Source organism: Oncorhynchus nerka, linkage group LG7 (assembly GCF_034236695.1).
Source record: "Oncorhynchus nerka isolate Pitt River linkage group LG7, Oner_Uvic_2.0, whole genome shotgun sequence".
Taxonomy (NCBI): domain Eukaryota; kingdom Metazoa; phylum Chordata; class Actinopteri; order Salmoniformes; family Salmonidae; genus Oncorhynchus; species Oncorhynchus nerka.
Genome location: NC_088402.1, coordinates 21,349,470 through 21,377,316, shown reverse-complemented (window position 1 = coordinate 21,377,316; position 27,847 = coordinate 21,349,470). Strand labels below are relative to the sequence as shown.

Genomic DNA, 27,847 nt, shown 5'->3' with positions numbered 1-27,847 from the left:
GGACTTCTCTGTCTACTACAGTAGAGTCATGGTAGGGGACTTCTCTGTCTACTACAGTAGAGTCATGGTAGGGGACTTCTCTGTCTACTACAGTAGAGTCAATGGTAGGGGACTTCTCTGTCTACTACAGTAGAGTCATGGTAGGGGACTTCTCTGTCTACTACAGTAGGTAGGGGACTTCTCTGTCTACTACAGTAGAGTGGTAGGGGACTTCTCTGTCTACTACAGTAGAGTCATGGTAGGGGACTTCTCTGTCTACTACAGTAGAGTAATGGTAGGGGACTTCTCTGTCTACTACAGTAGAGTCATGGTAGGGGACTTCTCTGTCTACTACAGTAGAGTCATGGTAGGGGACTTCTCTGTCTACTACAGTAGAGTAATGGTAGGGGACTTCTCTGTCTACTACAGTAGAGTCATGGTAGGGGACTTCTCTGTCTACTACAGTAGAGTCATGGTAGGGGACTTCTCTGTCTACTACAGTAGAGTAATGGTAGGGGACTTCTCTGTCTACTACAGTAGAGTCATGGTAGGGGACTTCTCTGTCTACTACAGTAGAGTAGGGGGGACTTCTCTGTCTACTACAGTAGAGTCATGGTAGGGGACTTCTCTGTCTACTACAGTAGAGTCATGGTAGGGGGTACTTCTCTGTCTACTACAGTAGAGTCATGGTAGGGGACTTCTCTGTCTACTACAGTAGAGTCATGGTAGGGGACTTCTCTGTCTACTACAGTAGAGTCATGGTAGGGGACTTCTCTGTCTACTACAGTAGAGTCAATGGTAGGGGACTTCTCTGTCTACTACAGTAGAGTAGGTAGGGGACTTCTCTGTCTACTACAGTAGAGTAATGGTAGGGGACTTCTCTGTCTACTACAGTAGAGTCACGGTAGGGGACTTCTCTGTCTACTACAGTAGAGTCATGGTAGGGGACTTCTCTGTCTACTACAGTAGAGTCAATGGTAGGGGACTTCTCTGTCTACTACAGTAGAGTAAAGGTAGGGGACTTCTCTGTCTACTACAGTAGAGTCATGGTAGGGGACTTCTCTGTCTACTACAGTAGAGTCATGGTAGGGGACTTCTCTGTCTACTACAGTAAAGGTAGGGGACTTCTCTGTCTACTACAGTAGAGTCATGGTAGGGGACTTCTCTGTCTACTACAGTAGAGTCATGGTAGGGGACTTCTCTGTCTACTACAGTAGAGTCATGGTAGGGGACTTCTCTGTCTACTACAGTAGAGTCATGGTAGGGGACTTCTCTGTCTACTACAGTAGAGTCATGGTAGGGGACTTCTCTGTCTACTACAGTAGAGTCATGGTAGGGGACTTCTCTGTCTACTACAGTAGAGTAATGGTAGGGGACTTCTCTGTCTACTACAGTAGAGTCATGGTAGGGGACTTCTCTGTCTACTACAGTAGAGTCATGGTAGGGGACTTCTCTGTCTACTACAGTAGAGTAATGGTAGGGGACTTCTCTGTCTACTACAGTAGAGTCATGGTAGGGGACTTCTCTGTCTACTACAGTAGAGTCACGGTAGGGGACTTCTCTGTCTACTACAGTAGAGTAATGGTAGGGGACTTCTCTGTCTACTACAGTAGAGTCATGGTAGGGGACTTCTCTGTCTACTACAGTAGAGTCATGGTAGGGGACTTCTCTGTCTACTACAGTAGAGTCATGGTAGGGGACTTCTCTGTCTACTACAGTAGAGTCATGGTAGGGGACTTCTCTGTCTACTACAGTAGAGTCATGGTAGGGGACTTCTCTGTCTACTACAGTAGAGTCATGGTAGGGGACTTCTCTGTCTACTACAGTAGAGTCATGGTAGGGGACTTCTCTGTCTACTACAGTAGAGTCATGGTAGGGGACTTCTCTGTCTACTACAGTAGAGTCATGGTAGGGGACTTCTCTGTCTACTACAGTAGAGTCATGGTAGGGGACTTCTCTGTCTACTACAGTAGAGTCATGGTAGGGGACTTCTCTGTCTACTACAGTAGAGTCATGGTAGGGGACTTCTCTGTCTACTACAGTAGAGTCATGGTAGGGGACTTCTCTGTCTACTACAGTAGAGTCATGGTAGGGGACTTCTCTGTCTACTACAGTAGAGTAAAGGTAGGGGACTTCTCTGTCTACTACAGTAGAGTCATGGTAGGGGACTTCTCTGTCTACTACAGTAGAGTAATGGTAGGGGACTTCTCTGTCTACTACAGTAGAGTCAAAGGTAGGGGACTTCTCTGTCTACTACAGTAGAGTCATGGTAGGGGACTTCTCTGTCTACTACAGTAGAGTAATGGTAGGGGACTTCTCTGTCTACTACAGTAGAGTCATGGTAGGGGACTTCTCTGTCTACTACAGTAGAGTCATGGTAGTAGAGTTCTCTGTCTATGGTAGGGGGGACTTCTCTGTCTACTACAGTAGAGTAATGGTAGGGGACTTCTCTGTCTACTTGGTAGGGGACTTCTCTGTCTACTACAGTAGAGTCATGGTAGGGGACTTCTCTGTCTACTACAGTAGAGTCATGGTAGGGGACTTCTCTGTCTACTACAGTAGAGTAATGGTAGGGGACTTCTCTGTCTACTACAGTAGAGTCATGGTAGGGGACTTCTCTGTCTACTACAGTAGAGTAATGGTAGGGGACTTCTCTGTCTACTACAGTAGAGTCATGGTAGGGGACTTCTCTGTCTACTACAGTAGAGTAATGGTAGGGGACTTCTCTGTCTACTACAGTAGAGTCATGGTAGGGGACTTCTCTGTCTACTACAGTAGAGTCATGGTAGGGGACTTCTCTGTCTACTACAGTAGAGTCATGGTAGGGGACTTCTCTGTCTACTACAGTAGAGTCATGGTAGGGGACTTCTCTGTCTACTACAGTAGGGTAACTTCTCTGTCTACTACAGTAGAGTAAGTAGGGGACTTCTCTGTCTACTACAGTAGAGTCACGGTAGGGGACTTCTCTGTCTACTACAGTAGAGTAATGGTAGGGGACTTCTCTGTCTACTACAGTAGAGTCATGGTAGGGGACTTCTCTGTCTACTACAGTAGAGTCATGGTAGGGGACTTCTCTGTCTACTACAGTAGAGTAATGGTAGGGGACTTCTCTGTCTACTACAGTAGAGTCATGGTAGGGGACTTCTCTGTCTACTACAGTAGAGTCATGGTAGGGGACTTCTCTGTCTACTACAGTAGAGTCATGGTAGGGGACTTCTCTGTCTACTACAGTAGAGTCACGGTAGGGGACTTCTCTGTCTACTACAGTAGAGTAATGGTAGGGGACTTCTCTGTCTACTACAGTAGAGTCATGGTAGGGGACTTCTCTGTCTACTACAGTAGAGTCATGGTAGGGGACTTCTCTGTCTACTACAGTAGAGTAATGGTAGGGGACTTCTCTGTCTACTACAGTAGAGTCATGGTAGGGGACTTCTCTGTCTACTACAGTAGAGTAATGGTAGGGGACTTCTCTGTCTACTACAGTAGAGTCATGGTAGGGGACTTCTCTGTCTACTACAGTAGAGTCATGGTAGGGGACTTCTCTGTCTACTACAGTAGAGTCATGGTAGGGGACTTCTCTGTCTACTACAGTAGAGTCACGGTAGGGGACTTCTCTGTCTACTACAGTAGAGTCATGGTAGGGGACTTCTCTGTCTACTACAGTAGAGTAATGGTAGGGGACTTCTCTGTCTACTACAGTAGAGTCATGGTAGGGGACTTCTCTGTCTACTACAGTAGAGTCATGGTAGGGGACTTCTCTGTCTACTACAGTAGAGTCATGGTAGGGGACTTCTCTGTCTACTACAGTAGAGTCATGGTAGGGGACTTCTCTGTCTACTACAGTAAAGTCATGGTAGGGGACTTCTCTGTCTACTACAGTAGAGTCATGGTAGGGGACTTCTCTGTCTACTACAGTAGAGTCATGGTAGGGGACTTCTCTGTCTACTACAGTAGAGTAAAGGTAGGGGACTTCTCTGTCTACTACAGTAGAGTAATGGTAGGGGACTTCTCTGTCTACTACAGTAAAGTCATGGTAGGGGACTTCTCTGTCTACTACAGTAGAGTAAAGGTAGGGGACTTCTCTGTCTACTACAGTAGAGTAATGGTAGTTCTCTGTCTACTACAGTAGTAAAGGGACTTCTCTGTCTACTACAGTAGAGTCATGGTAGGGGACTTCTCTGTCTACTACAGTAGAGAGTCATGGTAGGGGACTTCTCTGTCTACTACAGTAGAGTCATGGTAGGGGACTTCTCTGTCTACTTCTGGTAGGGGACTTCTGTCTACTACAGTAGAGTCAGTAGGCGACTTCTCTGTCTACTACAGTAGAGTCATGGTAGGGGACTTCTCTGTCTACTACAGTAAAGTCATGGTAGGGGACTTCTCTGTCTACTACAGTAGAGTAATGGTAGGGGACTTCTCTGTCTACTACAGTAGAGTCATGGTAGGGGACTTCTCTGTCTACTACAGTAGAGTAATGGTAGGGGACTTCTCTGTCTACTACAGTAGAGTAATGGTAGGGGACTTCTCTGTCTACTACAGTAGAGTAAAGGTAGGGGACTTCTCTGTCTACTACAGTAGAGTAAAGGTAGGGGACTTCTCTGTCTACTACAGTAGAGTTATGGTAGGGGACTTCTCTGTCTACTACAGTAGAGTAATCTCTCACCTACTGAATGAGGTGGTAACGACAGTAGATTGCCCTACAGCAGTTTAGGGCTGAACTAACCAATCATGTCTGAGGTGTCTCAGCCAGTCATGTGAATGTGAGTAAAACTACAAACTATACCAGAATGATCACCAATGTTTATTTTGAAAATACTTCAAATGTCATGATATCTGCCCTGTTATTTCCATGTACTGTATGTCTTCAGCCCTGGCCCTTACAGTAAACAGCAATGAGCATTTATGCAACACAGGGGCTGAGGCCTCCCCCTCAATTAAATTCAAAGGGCTTTATTGGCATGATAAACATATGCTTATATTGCCAAAGCAAGTGAAATAGACAATAAACCAAAGGGAAATAAATAATGGAAAGTAACAGTAAACATTACACGCACAAAAGTTTTCAAATAACATAGACATTTCAAATGTAATATTATTGGCTATGTACATTGTTGTAACAATGTGCAAATAGTTGATGTGTGAAAGGGAAAATAAATGAATAGATAAATATAGGTTGTATTTACAATGTTGTTTGTGCTCTACTGGTTGGCCTTTTCTCATGGCAACGAGCCACATGTTGCTGCAGTGACTGCACAGATATGGAGTTTATCAATGTTTGATTTGTTTTCAAATTCTTTGTGATCTGTGGGAAATTTGCTCAGTTTCCAACTCATTTTGTGAGCCTTGTGGCTGTTACTTGTGGTGTTGATGTTTAGGCCGAGGTAGGTATTCTTTGTGTGCTCTAGGGCCACAGTGTCTTGATAAAATTTGTATTTTTTTTCTTGGCTGCTGGACCTTTTTTGGAACAACATTATTTTGGTCTCACTGAGATTTACTGTCAGGGCCCAGGTCTGACATAATCTGTGCAGAAGATCTAGGTGCTGCTGTAGGCTCTCCTTGGTTGGGGACAGAAGCACCAGGTAATCTGCAAACAGCAGACATATGACTTTTGATTCTAGTAGGGTGAGGCCGGGTGCTGCAGACTGTTCTAGTGCCCTCACCAATTCATTGATATAAATGTTGAAGAGGATGGGACTCAAGCTCCATCCCTGTCTCACCCCACAGCCCTGAGGAAAGAAATATGTGTGTTTATTGCCAATTTTATCTGCACACTTGTTGTTTGGGTACATTGATTTCTTTCTTTCTCTCGCTCTTGCTCTCTCTGACTCAGTCAGAGGCTGTTCCCAGGTGCCCTTTAATCTGTAACAGGTGGCCTTTTAAAAAGCCACCTTAATCATCTGCAGGTCAGAGAGAGAGAAAGTGAACGAGGGGTGCTGTACAGAGACATCAAAGGTCCTGCCTTCTACCTCCAGGCAGAGTTGGCCTTGAGCCAGGTCCTGAACACACAAGCTCATTGTGTCCCAGGGAGACTCACAAGACCCCACCTAGCCTGTCTTATCCACACACACTAACGCAAACACAAACACATGCACACACACACATGCATACACACATATATACCTAGCCTTGTCTCTGTCCTCTCCTTACAGCAGGATGCTAACAGACCAGACAATCCAGAGTTCCCCTCTTCTCTGTGCTAACAAGGCTAGGGATCAGATGTCCAATCTGACTATGGGATCAGATGTCCGATCTGACTATGGGATCAGATGTCCGATCTGACTATGGGATCAGATGTCCAATCTGACTATGGGATCAGATGTCCGATCTGACTATGGGATCAGATGTCCGATCTGACTATGGGATCAGATGTCCGATCTGACTATGGGATCAGATGTCCGATCTGACTATGGGATCAGATGTCAGATCTGACTATGGGATCAGATGTCAGCTCTGACTATGGGATCAGATGTCCGATCTGACTATGGGATCAGATGTCAGATCTGACTATGCGATCAGATGTCAGATCTGACTATGGGATCAGAATGTGTGATCTGACTATGAGATCAGAATGTGTGATCTGACTACGGGATCTGAATGTGTGATCTGACTATGTGATCTGACTATGTGATCTGAATGTGTGATCTGAATATGGGATCAGAATGTGTGATGTGACTATGTGATCAGAATGTGTGATCTGACTATGGGATCAGAATGTGTGATCTGACTATGGGATCAGAATGTGTGGTCTGACTATGGGTTCAGAATGTATAATCTGACTATGGGTTCAGATGTCAGATCGGACTATAGGATCAGATGTCAGATCGGACTATAGGATCAGATGTCAGATCTGACTATGAGATCAGAATGTGTGATCTGACAATGGGATCAGAATGTGTGATCTGACTATGGGATGAGATGTCAGATCGGCCTTTGGGATGAGATGTCAGATCGGCCTTTGGGATGAGATGTCAGATCTGACTATGGGATCAGATGTCAGATCTGAATATGAGATCAGAATGTGTGATCTGACAATGGGATCAGAACGTGTGATCTGACTATGGGATCAGAATGTGTGGTCTGACTATGGGATAGGAATGTGTGATCTGACTATGGGATCAGAACGTGTGATCTGACTATGGGATCAGAATGTGTGGTCTGACTATAGAATCAGAATGTGTGATCTGACTATGTGATCAGAATGTGTGATCTGACAATGTGACCTGAATGTGGGATCTGACTATGTGATTTGAATGTGTGATCTGACTATGGGTTCAGAATGTGTGGTCTGACTATGGGATCAGAATGTGTGATCTGACTATGGGATCAGAATGTGTGATCAGAATGTGTGATCTGACTATGGGATCAGAATGTGTGGTCTGACTATGGGATCAGAATGTGTGGTCTGACTATGGGATCAGAATGTGTGATCTGACAATGGGATCAGAACGTGTGATCTGACTATGGGATCAGAATGTGTGGTCTGACTATGGGATAGGAATGTGTGATCTGACTATGGGATCAGAACGTGTGATCTGACTATGGGATCAGAATGTGTGGTCTGACTATAGAATCAGAATGTGTGATCTGACTATGTGATCAGAATGTGTGATCTGACTATGGGATCAGAATGTGTGATCTGACTATAGAATCAGAATGTGTGATCTGACTATGTGACCTGAATGTGGGATCTGACTATGGGTTCAGAATGTGTGGTCTGACTATGGGATCAGAATGTGTGATCTGAATATGGGATCAGAATGTGTGATCTGACTATGGGATCAGAATGTGTGATCTGACTATGGGATCAGAATGTGTGATCTGACTATGGGATCAGAATGTGTGATCAGAATGTGTGATCTGACTATGGATCAGAATGTATGGGATCAGAATGTGTGGTCTGACTATGGGATCAGAATGTGTGGTCTGACTATGGGATCAGAATGTGTGATCTGACTATGGGTTCAGCATGTGTGATCTGACTATGGGATCAGAATGTGTGATCTGACTATGGGATCAGAATGTGTGATCTGACTATGGGATCAGAATGTGTGATCAGAATGTGTGATCTGACTATGGGATCAGAATGTGTGGTCTGACTATGGGATCAGAATGTGTGGTCTGACTATGGGATCAGAATGTGTGATCTGACTATGGGTTCAGCATGTGTGATCTGACTATGGGATCACAATGTGTGATCTGACTATGGGATCAGAATGTGTGATCTGACTATGGGATCAGAATGTGTGGTCTGACTATGGGATCAGAATGTGTGATCTGACTATGGGATCAGAATGTGTGATCTGACTATGGGTTCAGCATGTGTGATCTGACTATGGGATCAGAATGTGTGATCTGACTATGGGTTCAGATGTCAGATCTGACTATGAGATCAGAATGTGTGGTCTGACTATGGGATCAGAATGTGTGGTCTGACTATGTGATCAGAATGTGTGGTCTGACTATGGGATTAGAATGTGTGGTCTGACTATGGGATCAGAATGCGTGGTCTGACTATGGGATCAGAATGTGTGATCTGACTATGGGATCAGAATGTGTGATCTGACTATGGGTTCAGAATGTGTGATCTGACTATGGGTTCAGATGTCAGATCTGACTATGAGATCAGAATGTGTGGTCTGACTATGGGTTCAGATGTCAGATCTGACTATGAGATCAGAATGTGTGATCTGACTATGGGTTCAGATGTCAGATCTGACTATGAGATCAGAATGTGTGGTCTGACTATGGGATCAGAATGTGTGGTCTGACTATGGGATCAGAATGTGTGGTCTGACTATGGGATCAGAATGTGTGATCTGACTATGGGATCAGAATGTGTGATCTGACTATGGGATCAGAATGTGTGATCTGACAATGTGACCTGAATGTGGGATCTGACTATGTGATTTGAATGTGTGATCTGACTATGGGTTCAGAATGTGTGGTCTGACTATGGGATCAGAATGTGTGGTCTGACTATGGGTTCAGAATGTGTGGTCTGACTATGGGATCAGAATGTGTGATCTGACTATGGGATCAGAATGTGTGGTCTGACTATGGGATCAGAATGTGTGATCTGAATATGGGATCAGAATGTGTGATCAGAATGTGTGATCTGACTATGGGATCAGAATGTGTGATCTGACAATGAGTTCAGAATGTGTGATCTGACTATGGGTTCAGATGTCAGATCTGACTATGAGATCAGAATGTGTAGTCTGACTATGTGATCAGAATGTGTGGTCTGACTATGGGATCAGAATGTGTGGTCTGACTATGGGATCAGAATGTTTGATCTGACTATGGGATCAGAATGTGTGATCCGATTATGGGATCAGAATGTGTGGTCTGACTATGGGTTCAGAATGTGTGGTCTGACTATGGGATCAGAATGTGTGATCTGAATATGGGATCAGCATGTGTGATCTGACTATGGGATCAGCATGTGTGATCTGACAATGGGTTCAGAATGTGTGATCTGACTATGGGTTCAGAATGTGTGATCTGACTATGGGTTCAGATGTCAGATCTGACTATGAGATCAGAATGTGTAGTCTGACTATGTGATCAGAATGTGTGGTCTGACTATGGGATCAGAATGTGTGGTCTGACTATGGGATCAGAATGTTTGATCTGACTATGGGATCAGAATGTGTGGTCTGACTATGGGATCAGAATGCGTGGTCTGACTATGGGATCAGAATGTATGATCTGACTATGGGATCAGAATGTGTGATCTGACTATGGGATCAGAATGTGTGATCTGACTATGGGATCAGAATGTGTGATCTGACTATGGGATCAGAATGTGTGATCCGATTATGGGATCAGAATGTGTGGTCTGACTATGGGTTCAGAATGTGTGGTCTGACTATGGGATCAGAATGTGTGATCTGACTATGGGATCAGAATGTGTGATCTGACTATGGGTTCAGAATGTGTGGTCTGACTATGGGTTCAGAATGTGTGGTCTGACTATGTGATCAGAATGTGTGATCTGACTATGGGATCAGAATGTGTGATCTAACTATGGGATCAGAATGTGTGATCTGACTATGGGATCAGAATGTGTGATCTGACTATGGGATCAGAATGTGTGGTCTGACTATGGGATCAGAATGTGTGATCTGACTATGGGATCAGAATGTGTGGTCTGACTATGGGATCAGAATGTGTGATCTGACTATGGGATCAGAATGTGTGGTCTGACTATGGGATCAGAATGTGTGATCTGACTATGGGATCAGAATGTGTGGTCTGACTATGGGATCAGAATGTGTGATCTGACTATGGGATCAGAATGTGTGATCTGACTATGGGATCAGAATGTGTGATCTGACTATGGGATCAGAATGTGTGATCTGACTATGGGATCAGAATGTGTGATCTGACTATGGGATCAGAACGTGTGATCTGACTATGGGATCAGAATGTGTGATCTGACTATGGGATCAGAATGTGTGATCTGACTATGGGATCAGAACGTGTGATCTGACTATGGGATCAGAATGTGTGATCTGACTATGGGATCAGAATGTGTGATCTGACTATGGGATCAGAATGTGTGATCTGACTATGGGATCAGAATGTGTGATCTGACTATGGGATCAGAATGTGTGATCTGACTATGGGATCAGAATGTGTGATCTGACTATGGGATCAGAATGTGTGATCTGACTATGGGATCAGAATGTGTGATGTGACTATGTGATCAGAATGTGTGGTCTGACTATGGGATCAGAACGTGTGGTCTGACTATGGGATCAGAATGTGTGGTCTGACTATGGGATCAGAATGTGTGATCTGACTATGGGATCAGAATGTGTGATCTGACTATGGGATCAGAATGTGTGATCTGACTATGGGTTCAGAATGTGTGATCTGACTATGGGTTCAGAATGTGTGATCTGACTATGGGATCAGAATGTGTGATCTGACTATGGGATCAGAATGTGTGATCTGACTATGGGATCAGAATGTGTGGTCTGACTATGGGATCAGAATGTGTGATCTGACTATGGGTTCAGAATGTGTGATCTGACTATGGGATCAGAATGTGTGATCTGACTATGGGATCAGAATGTGTGATCTGACTATAGGATCAGAATGTGAATGGATCATCTTGATGTGAATAGGAGAGCTGTATGTATATAAATGTCAGACAAGCCTTTTGCGGAAAGGTTGTTGTGAATAGTTGCATAAAAGTTGTATACCAGTTGTATAAAAGTTGTATACCAGTTGTATAAAAGTTGTATACCAGTTGTATAAAAGTTGTATACAAGTTGTATAAAAGTTGTATACCAGTTGTATAAGATTGTGATGATGACCAATATGCTTCAAAGACTTTTAACTTTGCATGAAGCGTTATCAATATGTTGTATCGATGTAAAATACATAACCATCTAAGAAATAAAGGAGGAAAAAAATCTAAATAATGTTTCAAAAAGGTTCTCCGGGGTGGGGTTGTTAGTACCCCAGTGTGAGTGTCATTGCTGGGATGGTGAGGAGAATGGTGTGAAAGGAGCCATAGGTGTGTTAGTATAGTAAGATGTGGACATCCATAGTTCTTTAAAGGCGTCCGCATGCTTCCCCTCCGAAACAGTTCGCAGCAGTTTGTGCATATATTATAATGACATATTGTGACATTTTTGTAGTTTTCGGCTTTCGGCAAGGGGTTTTAAGGCAATTCTTGCACACAACATTTTTTATTGAGGCAAGCTGATGTCGGTAGCCAAAGTCTACACCCCTTCGTCTGTGATTGGTCAACAGTAGGGATTCTTCAATCAAGTGTTTATTGTCATTCAATGAGAGACAAATCGTTTTCATGCAAATTTGTTCACCTGTGAAATACTGCCTCAAACATCTTAGTTAGATGTAAAATTGTGCAACTAAGATCTCCTCTACAAAAAATGTAAAAATGAATGACATATTTCTTGAGTTAGTTTAGATTAATTCTGATTATTTTGAGGAAGTGTATACAGGCTGCAGCATCTCAAAATAATCCCGTGTAGCTCAGTTGTTAGAGCATGGTGTTTGCAATGTCAGCGTTGTGGGTTTGATTCCCAGGGGGGACCAGAATGAACATGTGAGGTGCTCCGTCTACTAAATGGTAATGGAAGGTGGACCAACAGTACTATTGCTGCGTTTTACTCATTTTTCAAGCGAAGGTCTTTTAAGGGAGTATGCAGCACACACGTTCTGCATGTGGAAGGCTTTAGAGTAGCATTGTGAGAACATCCACAGTTGTGTTAGAGTAGCATTGTGAGAACATCCACAGTTGTGTTAGAGTAGCATTGTGAGAACATCCACAGTTGTGTTAGAGTAGCATTGTGAGAACATCCACAGTTGTGTTAGAGTAGCATTGTGAGAACATCCACAGTTGTGTTAGAGTAGCATTGTGAGAACATCCACAGTTGTGTTAGAGTAGCATTGTGAGAACATCCACAGTTGTGTTAGAGTAGCATTGTGAGAACATCCACAGTTGTGTTGGAGTAGCATTGTGAGAACATCCACAGTTGTGTTAGAGTAGCATTGTGAGAACATCCACAGTTGTGTTAGAGTAGCATTGTGAGAACATCCACAGTTGTGTTAGAGTAGCATTGTGAGAACATCCACAGTTGTGTTAGTAAGGTACTGTGAGGAAAGGCCTGCGTCCCAAATGGCACCCTATTCCCTATACAGTGCACTACCTTTGACAAGGACCCATAGGGCTCGGGACAAAAGTAGTTCTCTATAGAAATGAGGAAATAGAGTGCCATATGGGCCACACACAAAGTGAAACCATGGGTGGGTGTAGTTGAAATAAAATACACTCTAAAGCCTTACCAGAATTTCCTGGTGAAGGTTAAACTTACAATAGTACATTCAAATAAAAATATTTTTTCCCAGGTCATAAAATGGATCATATGTTTTTTCATGGTGCCTTCAGAACCCCCCTGACCTCAACCCTGGGCTTCAAACAACACACACACACACACACACACACACACACACACACACACACACACACACACACACACACACACACACACACACACACACACACACACACACACACACACACACACAGAGCAACAGTTTTAACATTCATACGTACATAGAGGATCCCTCTTACCACTACAATGAAACAATGCATACGAAGAGACAGAGAGACAGAGACAGAGAGAGACAGGGAGAGAGAGAGACAGAGACATAGAGAGACAGAGAGAGACAGAGACATAGAGAGACAGAGAGACAGGGACATAGAGAGACAGGGACAGATAGAGACAGAGAGACAGAGAGGGAGAGAGATAGAGAAAGAGAGAGAGAGACAGAGAGAGAGAGAAAGATTAAGGGCGCTATATAGCCATGGTCACATTCTCCTGGCTAATGCCAGGGAAAGACCACAGGGATCTCAAGTGGTCATCAATCTATGGTCTATCTATGATCAATCTATGGTCAGATACACTGTAAGTGATGAAGTCAGAGAGTCCCATTGAACTGAATTGCTATGGATATGATTACAACTATAGGCTTGGTGTGGACAACCAAGAATTTTCCCTGAGTTCCCCTTCAATGACCATGACAATTCCCTACTACATTAAACATTGGGCATGTCCCAAATGGCACCCTATTCACTATATAGTGAACTAGTTTTGACCAGAACCCTATTTTGGGACACAACCACAAGGTTTGCAATGTCACCCAGGGTGCTCTTGGAGAGAGAGACAGGATATCTGAATCCCAAGACAGAGCTCTGTCCTCTCTCCGCCATCCCAGCTGTCCATCTGTCCGTCCTCAGCCTGTGACATCAGTGTTATGTGAAAACCCAGCCCACCACATCCTCTCCAGGACAATGGGGAATAATCAGCCATGATCTGTGTCATCGGACTACAGCAGGGAAATCAACACACATATTATACTTTACACACAAACACACACACACGTTTCTATCCACGCACACATCCCTCACATACTCACTCATACACACACACACCTTGGTCTCCTAAGAGTCCTACCTGTGTCCGTCCTTACTGAGAGGGGAGACGTGTGTCTCGCTGTACAGACGGACAGAAATGAATGACAGATCCCTCCCTGTTTACATTTACATTTAAGTCATTTAGCAGACGCTCTTATCCAGAGCGACTTACAGTTGGCACCACTCCCTACCATAACAGTGACTGTGTCTCAAATGTTACCCTATTTCCTATTTAGTGTACTACTTTACATGACCGCATAGTGCTCTGGTCAAGAGTAGTGCACTATATATTGAATAGGGTGCCATTTGGGAATTGGAACACAGTCGGTGTCATTTGGGAGCTAGTGACAGCTTATCTGTTACACCAGTGACCTACCCCGCTCTCCCTCATGTTCATTCACAAGCACAAAACGATAACATATACACAAACTCTATAGTAGAGGAATATTCATTTATCATTGCATGTATTTTTCTGATGTGAGGGAGGATTGATTAACAGCTTGGATTCCAGTAGAGGAAGTATGTTACACCACAAACTGACAAATAGCTATATCAAGAAACTGGATCCTCCGTTGCTTGCAACCACAGCCCACTGTGGTGGAATTTCATTAATGGTTTGATAACCAAACTGACAAAAAATATACCACCAGTCGCAATCCTCTAGCCAGGTGGCAGAAAATGACATTATACAGTACCTTGCGAAAGTATTCGGCCCCCTTGAACTTTGCGACCTTTTGCCACATTTCAGGCTTCAAACATAAAGATATAAAACTGTATTTTTTTGTGAAGAATCAACAACAAGTGGGACACAATCATGAAGTGGAACGACATTTATTGGATATTTCAAACTTTTTTAACAAATCAAAAACTGAAAAATTGGGCGCGCAAAATTATTCAGCCCCTTTACTTTCAGTGCAGCAAACTCTCTCCAGAAGTTCAGTGAGGATCTCTGAATGATCCAATGTTGACCTAAATGACTAATGATGATAAATACAATCCACCTGTGTGTAATCAAGTCTCCGTATAAATGCACCTGCACTGTGATAGTCTCAGAGGTCCGTTAAAAGCGCAGAGAGCATCATGAAGAACAAGGAACACACCAGGCAGGTCCGAGATACTGTTGTGAAGAAGTTTAAAGCCGGATTTGGATACAAAAAGATTTCCCAAGCTTTAAACATCCCAAGGAGCACTGTGCAAGCGATAATATTGAAATAGAAGGAGTATCAGACCACTGCAAATCTACCAAGACCTGGCCGTCCCTCTAAACTTTCAGCTCATACAAGGAGAAGACTGATCAGAGATGCAGCCAAGAGGCCCATGATCACTCTGGATGAACTGCAGAGATCTACAGCTGAGGTGGGAGACTCTGTCCATAGGACAACAATCAGTCGTATATTGCACAAATCTGGCCTTTATGGAAGAGTGGCAAGAAGAAAGCCATTTCTTAAAGATATCCATAAAAAGTGTTGTTTAAAGTTTGCCACAAGCCACCTGGGAGACACACCAAACATGTGGAAGAAAGTGCTCTGGTCAGATGAAACCAAACTTGAACTTTTTGGCAACAATGCAAAACGTTATGTTTGGCGTAAAAGCAACACAGCTCATCACCCTGAACACACCATCCCCACTGTCAAACATGGTGGTGGCAGCATCATGGTTTGGGCCTGCTTTTCTTCAGCATGGACAGGGAAGATGGTTAAAATTGATGGGAAGATGGATGGAGCCAAATACAGGACCATTCTGAAAGAAAACCTGATGGAGTCTGCAAAAGACCTGAGACTGGGACGGAGATTTGTCTTCCAACAAGACAATGATCCAAAACATAAAGCAAAATCTACAATGGAATGGTTAAAAAATAAACATATCCAGGTGTTAGAATGGCCAAGTCAAAGTCCAGACCTGAATCCAATCGAGAATCTGTGGAAAGAACTGAAAACTGATGTTCACAAATGCTCTCCATCCAGCCTCACTGAGCTCGAGCTGTTTTGCAAGGAGGAATGGGAAAAAATTTCAGTCTCTCGATGTGCAAAACTGATAGAGACATACCCCAAGCGACTTACAGCTGTAATCGCAGCAAAAGGTGGCGCTACAAAGTATTAACTTAAGGGGGCTGAATAATTTTGCACGCCCAATTTTTCAGTTTCTGATTTGTTAAAAAAGTTTGAAATATCCAATAAATGTCGTCCCACTTGTTGTTGATTCTTCACAAAAAATACAGTTTTATATCTTTATGTTTGAAGCCTGAAATGTGGCAAAAGGTCGCAAAGTTCAAGGGGGCCGAATACTTTCGCAAGGCACTGTATATGTGTGAGGAAATGCCCAAGTCGAATAATTCCATGAAAAACATACAGCAGTTCGATTTGTCATGTAACATTCCTTTACACTTCTTCAAACTTATTTTTGCGTACCTAAAAAATAATAATTATGCAACCACTGCACTACCGATGAAGGATCTTGATTTGATTACTCTTTTGTTTATGAGAATTTTCCTGCACAGAAGGAAATGCAAACTTGTAATGAATTCAACTTTTTAAAAAGGCTTCTAAAGTTTGTAATTACCACCCTAACTTCAAATGTATCAACCCCTACAAAAAACGTCCATTCGTTATGATCAACATAATAATTAACATTTCTTGTTGATGAAGGATTATTTTCCTGCTGTAGCAAACTAGCTCAAATTAAGATCCTACAAGTGTAGGTCTTCAGAACAACGTTGTAAACAGTTCCCATGTGTTTCTGTACCAGTGGTCAGATGTGTGGCTTCCCAATGACAATATGTGTGGGTAACCAATGGCATCCTATTCTTTATAAAAATGCACTACTTCGAGCTGAGCCATATGAGCCCTGGTCAAAAGTAGTGCAATATGTAGGGATAAGGGTGCCATTTGGGACGCATATGGCATGACAGCACAGGCAGTCTTGGTGTGAACAAGGCACTGGCTATGTTGTAATGGGGAAAAAGAACTAGGCAGACACATTGGCTCCGATGACTTCTGAGATATGTCTCTTCATTTAGCCTCATACACAAGGCAATGAGTGAACCGCCACTAATCAATGTTACACAGGTTGTTGTGTGCTGTTGGCTAAATGATGACATGACCGTTCTTGATAAGATCTATACAAACACCGGGTTGACCGTTAGAGAGAGCAGTATGTTCTGTAATTGGTGAATGACCTCAAACACAGCTGCTATGTGTGTGAGGGGAGTGTGACAGTTGGACTCTGTTTTAAAAGTGGTATGAGGAGGACAGCGTGACAGCTGGACTCTGTTTGAAAAGTGGTATGAGGAGGACAGCGTGACAGTTGGACTCTGTTTTAAAAGTGGTATGAGGAGGACAGTGTGACAGTTGGACTCTGTTTGAAAAGTGGTATGAGGAGGACAGCGTGACAGTTGGACTCTGTTTTAAAAGTGGTATGAGGAGGACAGCGTGACAGCTGGACTCTGTTTGAAAAGTGGTATGAGGAGGACAGCGTGACAGCTGGACTCTGTTTTAAAAGTGGTATGAGGAGGACAGCGTGACAGCTGGACTCTGTTTTAAAAGTGGTATGAGGAGGACAGCGTGACAGCTGGACTCTGTTTTAAAAGTGGTATGAGGAGGACAGCGTGACAGCTGGAGGACAGCGTGACACCTGTGTGTGTGTATGTGTGTGTGTGTGTGTGTGTGAGAGAGAGAGAGCAGCCTACTAACAGTGTGTGTGTGTGTGTGTGTGTGTGTGAGAGAGAGAGAGAGAATGAGCCAGCCCACTAACAGTGTGTGTGTGTGTGTGTGTGTGTGTGTGTGTGTGTGAGAGAGAGAGAGAGAGAGAATGAGCCAGCCCACTAACAGTGTGTGTGTGTGTGTGTGTGCACGCTGTGTACCAGGACCACTCACCTTCTCCTGAACATCTCAGCGAAGATACAGCCCACACTCCACAGGTCAACTGGGGTGGCATAGCTGGACTGGAGCAACACCTCTGGGGCTCTGTACCACAACGTCACCACCTACACACACACACACACACAATCAACACACTGATTATACCAAACATTATGAACACCTTCCTGATAATGAGTTGGAGAGGAAGAGAGGAGAGGAGCTAAGGAGTAAAGGAGGAGAGAAAGAGAGGAAGAGAAATGTAAAGGAGGAGAGAGAAAAGAGGAAGAGAGGAGTAAAGGAGGAGAGAAAGAGAGGAGTAAAGGAGTAAAGGAGGAGAGAAAGAGGAGTAAAGGAGGAGAGAAAGAGAGGAAGTGAGGAGTAAAGGAGGAGAGAAAGAGAGGAGTAAAGGAGTAAAGGAGGAGAGAAAGAGAGGAGTAAAGGAGTAAAGGAGGAGAGAAAGAGAGGAAGAGAGGAGTAAAGGAGAGGAAGAGAGGAGTTGAGGAGTAACGGAGGAGAGAAAGAGTGGAAGAGAAACGTAAAGGAGTTGAAAAAGAGAGGAAGAGAGGAGTAAAGGAAGAGAGGAGTAAAGGAGTAAAGGAGGAGAGAAAGAGAGGAGTAAAAGAGTAAAGGAGGAGAGAAAGAGAGAAAGAGAGGAGTAAAGGAGTAAAGGAGGAGAGAAAGAGAGGAAGAGAAATGTAAAGGAGGAGAGAGAAAAGAGGAAGAGAGGAGTAAAGGAGGAGAGAAAGAGAGGAGTAAATGAGTAAAGGAGGAGAGAAAGAGAGAAAGAGAGGAGTAAAGGAGTAAAGGAGGAGAGAAAGAGAGGAAGAGAAATGTAAAGGAGGAGAGAGAAAAGAGGAAGAGAGGAGTAAAGGAGGAGAGAAAGAGAGGAGTAAATGAGTAAAGGAGGAGAGAAAGAGAGGAAGTGAGGAGTAAAGGAGGAGAGAAAGAGAGGAAGTGAGGAGTAAAGGAGGAGAGAAAGAGAGGAGTAAAAGAGTAAAGGAGGAGAGAAAGAGAGGAGTAAAGGGGAGGAAGAGAGGAGTAAAGGAGAGGAAGAGAGGAGAGGAGCTAAGGAGTAAAGGAGGAGAGGAAGAGAGGAGTAAAGGAGGAAAGAAAGAGAGGAAGAGAAATGTAAAGGAGGAGAGAGAAAAGAGGAAGAGAGGAGAAAAAGGAGGAGAGAAAGAGAGGAGTGAAGGAGTAAAGGAGGAGAGAAAGAGAGGAGTAAAGGAGGAGAGAAAGAGAGGAGTAAAGGAGGAGAGAAAGAGAGGAGTAAAGGAGGAGAGAAAGAGAGGAAGAGAAATGTAAAGGAGGAGAGAGAAAAGGGGAAGAGAGGAGTAAAGGAGGAGAGAAAGAGAGGAGTAAAGGAGTAAAGGAGGAGAGAAAGAGAGGAGTAAAGGAGTAAAGGAGGAGAGAAAGAGAGCAGTAAAGGAGTAAAGGAGGAGAGAAAGAGAGGAAGAGAAATGTAAAGGAGGAGAGAGAAAAGAGGAAGAGAGGAGTAAAGGAGGAGAGAAAGAGAGGAGTAAAGGAGGAGAGAAAGAGAGGAGTAAAGGAGTAAAGGAGGAGAGAAAGAGAGGAGTAAAAGAGTAAAGGAGGAGAGAGAGGAGTAAAGGGGAGGAAGAGAGGAGTAAAGGAGAGGAAGAGAGGAGAGGAGCTAAGGAGTAAAGGAGGAGAGAAAGAGAGGAGTAAAGGAGGAGAGAAAGAGAGGAGTAAAGGAGGAGAGAAAGAGAGGAAGTGAGGAGTAAAGGAGGAGAGAAAGAGAGGAGTAAAGGATGAGAGAAAGAGAAATGTAAAGGAGGAGAGAGAAAAGAGGAAGAGAGGAGTAAAGGAGGAGAGAAAGAGAGGAGTAAAGGAGTAAAGGAGGAGAGAAAGAGAGGAGTAAAGGAGTAAAGGAGGAGAGAAAGAGAGGAAGTGAGGAGTAAAGGAGGAGAGAAAGAGAGGAGTAAAGGAGTAAAGGAGGAGAGAAAGAGAGGAGTAAAGGAGGAGAGAAAGAGAGGAAGTGAGGCGTAAAGGAGGAGAGAAAGAGAGGAGTAAAAGAGTAAAGGAGGAGAGAAAGAGAGGAGTAAAGGAGAGGAAGAGAGGAGTAAAGGAGAGGAAGAGAGGAGAGGAGCTAAGGAGTAAAGGAGGAGAGCAAGAGAGGAGTAAAAGAGGAGAGAAAGAGAGGAAGAGAAATGTAAAGGAGGAGAGAGAAAAGAGGAAGAGAGGAGAAAAGGGAGGAGAGAAAGAGAGGAGTAAAGGAGTGAAGGAGGAGAGAAAGAGAGGAGTAAAGGAGTAAAGGAGGAGAGAAAGAGAGGAAGTGAGGAGTAAAGGAGGAGAGAAAGAGAGGAGTAAAGGAGAAAAGGAGGAGAGAAAGAGAGGAAGTGAGGAGTAAAGGAGGAGAGAAAGAGAGGAGTAAAGGAGAGGAAGAGAGGAGTTGAGGAATAAAGGAGGAGAGAAAGAGTGGAAGAGAAACGTAAAGGAGTTGAAAAAGAGAGGAAGAGAGGCGTAAAGGAGGAGATAAAGAGAGGAAGAGAGGAGTAAAGGAAGAGAGGAGTAAAGGAGGAGAGAAAGAGAGGAAGAGGGGAGTAAAGGAGGAGAGAAAGAGAGGAGTTGAGGAGTAAAGGAGGATAGAAAAGGAGGAAGAGAGGAGTTGAGGCGTAAAGGAGGAGAGAAATAGAGAAAGAGAGGAGTAAAGGAGGAGAGAAAGAGAGGGAGATAGGACTAAAGGAGGAGAGAAAGAAAGGAGTTGAGGAGTAAAGGAGGAGAGGAAGAAAGGAAGAGAGGAGTAAAGGAGGAGAGAAAGAGAGGATTAAAGGAGGAGCGAAAAGAGGAAGAGAGGAGTAAAGAAGGAGAGAAAGAGAAGAAGAGAGGAGAAAAGAGGAAGAGAGGAGTAAAGGAGGAGAGAAAGAGAGGAAGAGAGGAGTAAAGGAGGAGAGAAAGAGAGGAGTTGAGGAGTAAAGGAAGAGAGGAGTAAAGGAGGAGAGAAAAGTAGGAAGAGAGGAGTAAAGGAAGAGAGGAGTAAAGGAGGAGAGAAAGAGAGGAAGAGGGGAGTAAAGGAGGAGAGAAATAGAGAAAGAGAGGAGTAAAGGAGGAGAGAAAGAGAGGAAGATAGGAGTAAAGGAGGAGAGAAAGAAAGGAGTTGAGGAGTAAAGGAGGAGAGAAAGAAAGGAAGAGAGGAGTAAAGGAGGAGAGAAAGAGAGGTTTAAAGGAGGAGCGAAAAGAGGAAGAGAGGAGTAAAGGAGGAGAGAAAGAGGAAGAGAGGAGTAAAAGAGGAGAGAAAGAAAGGAGTTGAGGAGTGAAGGAGGAGCGAAAAGAGGAAGAGAGGAGTAACGGAGGAGAGAAAGAGAGGAAGAGAGGAGTTAAGGAGTAAGGGAGGAGAGAAAATGAGGAAGAGAGGAGTAAAGGAGGAAGAGAGGAGTAAAGGAGCAGAGGAAGAGAGGAGTAAAGGATGAGAGAAAGAGAGGAGTTGAAGAGTAAAGGAGGGGCGAAAGAGAGGAAAGAGATGAGTAAAGGAGGAGAGAAAGAGAGGAGTAAAGGAGGAGAGAAAGAGAGGAGTTGAGGAGTAAAGGAAAAGAGGAGTAAAGCAGGAGAGAAAGAGAGGAATTGAGGAGTATAGGAGGGGAGAAAGAGAGGATTAAAGGAGGAGAGGAAGAGAGGAGTTGAGGAGTAAAGGAGGAGAGGAAAGGAGGAAGAGAGGAGTAAAGGAGGAGAGAAAGTGAGGAGTTGAGGAGTAAAACAGGAGAGAAAGAGAGGAGTAAAGGAGGAGAGAAAGAGAGGAAGAGGGGAGTAAAGGAAGAGAGGAGTAAAGGAGGAGAGAAAGAGAGGAAGAGGGGAGTAAAGGAGGAGAGAAAGAGAGGAGTTGAGGAGTAAAGGAGGATAGAAAAGGAGGAAGAGAGTAGTTGAGGCGTAAAGGAGGAGAGAAATAGAGAAAGAGAGGAGTAAAGGAGGAGAGAAAGAGAGGGAGATATGACTAAAGGAGGAGAGAAAGAAAGGAGTTGAGGAGTAAAGGAGGAGAGAAAGAAAGGAGTTGAGGAGTAAAGGAGGAGAGAAAGAAAGGAAGAGAGGAGTAAAGGAGGAGAGAAAGAGAGGATTAAAGGAGGAGCGAAAAGAGGAAGAGAGGAGTAAAGGAGGAGAGAAAGAGAAGAAGAGAGGAGTAGAGGAGGAGAGAAAGAGAGGAGTTGAGGAGTAAAGGAAGAGAGGAGTTAAGGAGTAAAGGAGGAGAGAAAAGTAGGAAGAGAGGAGTAAAGGAAGAGAGGAGTAAAGGAGGAGAGAAAGAGAGGAGTTGAGGAGTAAAGGAGGAGCGAAAAGAGGAAGAGAGGAGTAAAGGAGGAGAGAAAGAGAGGAAGAGAGGAGTAAAGGAGGAGAGAAAGAGAGGAAGAGAGGAGTAAAGGAGGAGAGAAAGAGAGGAGTTGAGGAGTAAATGAAGAGAGGAGTTAAGGAGTAAAGGAGGAGAGAAAAGGAGGAAGAGAGGAGTAAAGGAGGAAGAGAGGAGTAAAGGAGGAGAGGAAGAGAGGAGTAAAGGATGAGAGAAAGAGAGGAGTTGAAGAGTAAAGGAGGGGCGAAAGAGAGGAAAGAGATGAGTAAAGGAGGAGAGAAAGAGAGGCAGAGAGGAGTAAAGGAGGAGAGAAAGAGAGGAGTTGAGGAGTAAAGGAAAAGAGGAGTAAAGCAGGAGAGAAAGAGAGGAATTGATGAGTATAGGAGGGGAGAAAGAGAGAAAGAGAGGAGTAAAGGAGGAGAGAAAGAGAGGATTAAAGGAGGAGAGGAAGAGAGGAGTAAAGGAGGAGAGAAAGTGAGGAGTTGAGGAGTAAAACAGGAGAGAAAGAGAGGAGTAAAGGAGGAGAGAAAGAGAGGAGTTGAGGAGTAAAGGAGGAGAGAAAGAGAGGTGTAAAGAAGGAGAGAAAGAGAGGAGTTGAGGAGTAAAGGAGGAGAGAAAGAGAGGGAGAGGGGATGTAAAGGAGGAGAGAAGAGAGGAAGAGAGGGGTAAAGGAGGAGAGAAAGAGAAGAAGAGAGGAGTAGAGGAGAGAAAAGAGGAAGATAGGAGTAAAGGAAGAGAGGAGTTAAGGAGGAGAGAAAGAGGGGAGTAAAGGAGGAGAGAAAGAGAGGAGTTGAGGAGTAAAGGAGGAGAGAAAAGGAGGAAGAGAGGAGTTGAGGCATAAAGGAGGAGAGAAATAGAGAAAGAGAGGAGTAAAGGAGGAGAGAAAGAGAGGAAGATAGGAGTAAAGGAGGAGAGAAAGAAAGGAGTTGAGGAGTAAAGGAGGAGAGAAAGAAAGGAAGAGAGGAGTAAAGGAGGAGAGAAAGAGAGGTTTAAAGGAGGAGCGAAAAGAGGAAGAGAGGAGTAAAGGAGGAGAGAAAGAGAGGAGTTGAGGAGTAAAGGAGGAAAGAAAGAGAGGAGTTGAGGAGTAAAGGAAGAGAGGAGTTAAGGAGTAAAGGAGGAGAGAAAAGGAGGAAGAGAGGAGTAAAGGAGGAGAGGAGTAAAGGAGGAGAGAAAGAGAGGAGTTGAAGAGTAAAGGAGGGGCGAAAGAGAGGAAAGAGATGAGTAAAGGAGGAGAGAAAGAGAGGCAGAGAGGAGTAAAGGTGGAGAGAAAGAGAGGAGTTGAGGAGTAAAGGAAAAGAGGAGTAAAGCAGGAGAGAAAGAGAGGAATTGAGGAGTATAGGAGGGGAGAAAGAGAGGAGTTGAGGAGTAAAGGAGGAGAGGAAGAGAGGAGTAAAGGAGGAGAGGAGTTGAGGAGTAAAGGGGGAGAGAAAGAGAGGAAGAGAGGAGTAAAGGAGGGGGAAAAAGGAGGAGGAGACTCAAGCATTTCTAATACCTGAGACACATTCCTCCCTTCACCCTCACAGTCCTCTCTCTCTAAGTGTTTTACCTGAGAATGCTCTCTCTCTCTCTTTCTTTCACACACACACACACACACACACACACACACACACACACACACACACACACACACACACACCCAAACTGTTTGTAAGCTGGCTCTCACACACACACACACACACACAGAAGGGCTAACATTTCTGTGTCCCTGTCCCAGGGTTACATAAGGTATGAAATCATATCTGGCAGGGCAGGTCTCTGGGAGCGCTCCTGTTTTGGTGTGCCCAGATCACACAGTGTTTCCATAGTGAGCCATCAGGAAACTCAGTACTGGTCCCTGTGCGTGTGTGTGTGTGTGTGTGTGTGTGTGTGTGTGTGTGTGTGTGTGTCCATTACAACTAGATCATCTGCTTTCACAGGATTAACACAACTTTATCAGGCAGCTGTCATACTCAAACAAACCCCAGTACAACTCTTGGCTCTTAGAATAATGTTACTAAATTGTATTAATATTGCGTTCCCCCCACAAACATCTGGTTTGAAAGTGCTTTGCAGTGCTTTGGGAGGAAGTGTGGAACACCTCTTGCACTACTTGCTCTACTATGTAGTAGAAACCAACTAGGAAATAAGCAGGCAGGCAGCCATTTTGTGCCAGAGCTGTTCCCCACACGTCTCCCAATTTCTAACCCTGTGCTTGTACTCTGCTGGGAGCTGTGTCGACTGACTGTTAGCCCACAGGAAAAGCAGCATTGTTAACAGCTACAGTAGGGAAAGCCTCCAGACAAAACTCAGTGACCCCTCACCAGAACATGGACTGCTTCCAGGTGCTTTCCCCTCTCCAGTTTTTCCTACGGCGGTCGTTTGGCCCGAGGACCCGGCAGCCGCTGCTCTCTCTCGCTGATTATCAAAGTGTCAGCAAAGACCAATGTTTGTAAGCAAAGGCAGAAATGGGGTCCTTGGGATTAGTACCCAAATGCCTTGCATGTTTGTCCAACACAGTGAGAACGATGAACAATGCTGAACAGCTGAGCTTGCCCCGCGGTTTGGTACACCAGTTACTACGAGGTTGTATGTTCAACTTTGACCTTGCTAATGTGGACTGTACCTTTGGAATGATGAACATTACTTCAGATAATTGGGTCAAATAATATGGTCACTCAGTCAGGTTTGGTAGATTATTTCTGGTTTATAGACTTATCTGGCTCCGAGTCTGAGTGGAAATCCTACATAGCTTTTAGTTATTCAGTTATCTACCAGACTAGCATTAGGTATTTGGAAGATAGAGTTCACTGGTGTTGGTGTGTGAAGAGGGACATAGTTCATTGGTGTTGGTGTGTGAAGAGACAGAGTTCACAGGTGTTGGTCTGTGAAGAGAGAGAGAGAGTTCACTGGTGTTTGTCTGTGAAGAGAGACAGAGTTCACTGGTGTTGGTCTGTGAAGAGAGAGTTCACTAGTGTTGGTCTGTGAAGAGACAGAGTTCACTGGTGTTGGTCTGTGAAGAGACAGAGTTCACTGGTGTTGGTCTGTGAAGAGAGACAGAGTTCATTGGTGTTTGTGTGTGAAGAGACAGAGTTCACTGGTGTTGGTCTGTGAAGAGAGTCAGTGTTCACTGGTGTTGGTCTGTGAAGAGAGATAGTTCACTGGTGTTGGTCTGTGAAGAGAGACAGAGTTCATTGGTGTTTGTGTGTGAAGAGACAGAGTTCACTGGTGTTGGTCTGTGAAGAGAGTCAGTGTTCACTGGTGTTGGTGTGTGAAGAGACAGTCTGGTGTTGGTCTGTGAAGAGAGAGAGTTCACTGGTGTTGGTCTGTGAAGAGAGAGTTCATTGGTGTTGGTCTGTGAAGAGAGAGAGTTCACTGGTGTTGGTCTGTGAAGAGAGAGAGTTCACTGGTGTTGGTCTGTGAAGAGAGAGAGTTCACTGGTGTTGGTCTGTGAAGAGAGAGAGTTCACTGGTGTTGGTCTGTGAAGAGAGAGAGTTCACTGGTGTTGGTCTGTGAAGAGAGAGAGTTCACTGGTGTTGGTCTGTGAAGAGAGAGAGTTCACTGGTGTTGGTCTGTGAAGAGAGAGAGTTCACTGGTGTTGGTCTGTGAAGAGAGAGAGTTCACTGGTGTTGGTCTGTGAAGAGAGAGAGTTCACTGGTGTTGGTCTGTGAAGAGGTTGATTAGGTGCATTTTTAAAAAAGTCATCATGTTCTTCATGCGAACTGATAGAATGGTCCGATGTTATTTCTGGAGGCACTATTTCAGATCATTCTCCCTGGTTTCGTGGAAATGGAGAGGAAGTCGAAGCAGAGAACAGTGTTGGTTAGCTCTTGTCACGTGACCTGAGATGAAATGCACATGACTCAGGCAGGCCATTGAAGATTTTTGAGTAGTGAGGGGGAGTTGAGAAAAAAGATGAATGAAATGGTGGTTGCACTGCCCAATTGGCAGGATCATCTTCTGCATGACAATGAATGTGATTTCATTTCATGTTTGTTTTCTTATAGCATATATCGATCTCTCTCCCTTGCCACAGCTCTACATCATAACCACATTGTATACAACTGAATTGAGTGTTGATGCGAGCTTTCATATTTCAGACCAAAAAAGGTCTCAAATGAAATTACCGAACATACCACCACAAATAGAGAGACATAGATCACTCCGATAAAACATAAATAAATGTGATATCAAACCCAATCACTCTTTCCTGTGGTTATGTTTCTCAAAGGGAGAGACAGATGCCTGCTTTTTCTGCAGGTGACATCTATTTCAAACACCACAAAGCAGCTAGCAGCAGACTTCTAGGAAGAACCACATAGTCAATGCTAACTGATGTGAGTGTTTAAGTACGTATATCCGCTGTTATTCGAAGGCTAGGCCACAGACAGACACAGCAGGAAGTGCATTGCAGTAAGTGTTGTTACCATGCAGAACTGGCCCGGAGAAGACTTGCTGCAACACACAGTAATGATTTGTGCCTTTAGAGAGCCATTTCCTGGTCCCAGATCGTCATGTGTTTGGTATGGCATACATACACCAGGTACAGCAATGATCGTCAGAGGAGTGTGACTGGCTGGACTTGAACCCTGACCCCTGAGCACCACAAGACTGCATTGGCCTGCAGAGTAAACACCTAGGGCCTAGGTACTAGCCCAGGGAGCAAACACCTAGGGCCTAGGTACTAGTCCAGGGAACAAACACCTAGGGCCTAGGTACTAGTCCAGGGAGCAAACACCTAGGGCCTAGGTACTAGCCCAGGGAGCAAACACCTAGGGCCTAGGTACTAGTCCAGGGAGCAAACACCTAGGGCCTAGGTACTAGCCCAGGGAGAAAACACCTAGGGCCTAGGTACTAGCCCAGGGAGCAAACACCTAGGGCCTAGCTACTAGCCTAGGGAGCAAACACCTAGGGCCTAGGTACTAGCCCAGGGAGCAAACACCTAGGGCCTAGGTACTAGTCCAGGGAGCAAACACCTAGGGCCTAGGTACTAGTCCAGGGAGCAAACACCTAGGGCCTAGGTACTAGTCCAGGGAACAAACACCTAGGGCCTAGGTACTAGTCCAGGGAACAAACACCTAGGGCCTAGGTACTAGTCCAGGGAGCAAACACCTAGAGTGTGACTGGCTGGACTTGAACCCTGACCCCTGAGCACCACAAGACTGCATTGGCCTGCAGAGTAAACACCTAGGGCCTAGGTACTAGTCCAGGGAGCAAACACCTAGGGCCTAGGTACTAGTCCAGGGAGCAAACACCTAGGGCCTAGGTACTAGTCCAGGGAGCAAACACCTAGGGCCTAGGTACTAGTCCAGGGAGCAAACACCTAGGGCCTAGATACTAGTCCAGGGAGCAAGCACCTAGGGCCTAGGTACTAGTCCAGGGAGCAAACACCTAGGGCCTAGGTACTAGCCCAGGGAGCAAACTCAAGTCTTCAGGTCTCAGCTAAGGTTATTCATCACGCAAGTCAAGTGTTTGTGTCCCCTATGGTCCCTGGTCAAAAGTAGTGCACCACATAAGGAATAGGGTGCCATTCGGGATACAATCAGAGTATTCCTTTTGTTCTATATGACAACTATGCATACTTTATAATGGTTAAAGGGCAATCATTTGGCATTCCTGAAGAAATAATATGCTGCATGTACCAAGTGGAAGTGATTCATAAACACTTTCCCTTTCCAAGCCTCAGGGCCTTTATGCAAACCCAGAAAACGTCAGGCCACTGTCAGTACTGCTAAAGATTACCCGTCCTTTGATTCTCCTCTCTCTATAAAATATCTACACATCTCTTTA

At 44.5% G+C, this 27,847-nt stretch overlaps 1 protein-coding gene across 1 annotated transcript in view; it reads right to left on the bottom strand.

The window, feature by feature from the left end:
• Positions 1-27,847, bottom strand: part of LOC115131318 (cyclin-dependent kinase 6) — a 106,647-nt gene that overhangs the window by 37,979 nt on the left and 40,821 nt on the right. The window contains exon 5 of the mRNA XM_065020312.1: positions 17,809-17,918. Within this exon, the coding sequence (XP_064876384.1) occupies positions 17,809-17,918 (110 nt within the window). The remainder of the gene's footprint in view (positions 1-17,808; positions 17,919-27,847) is intronic.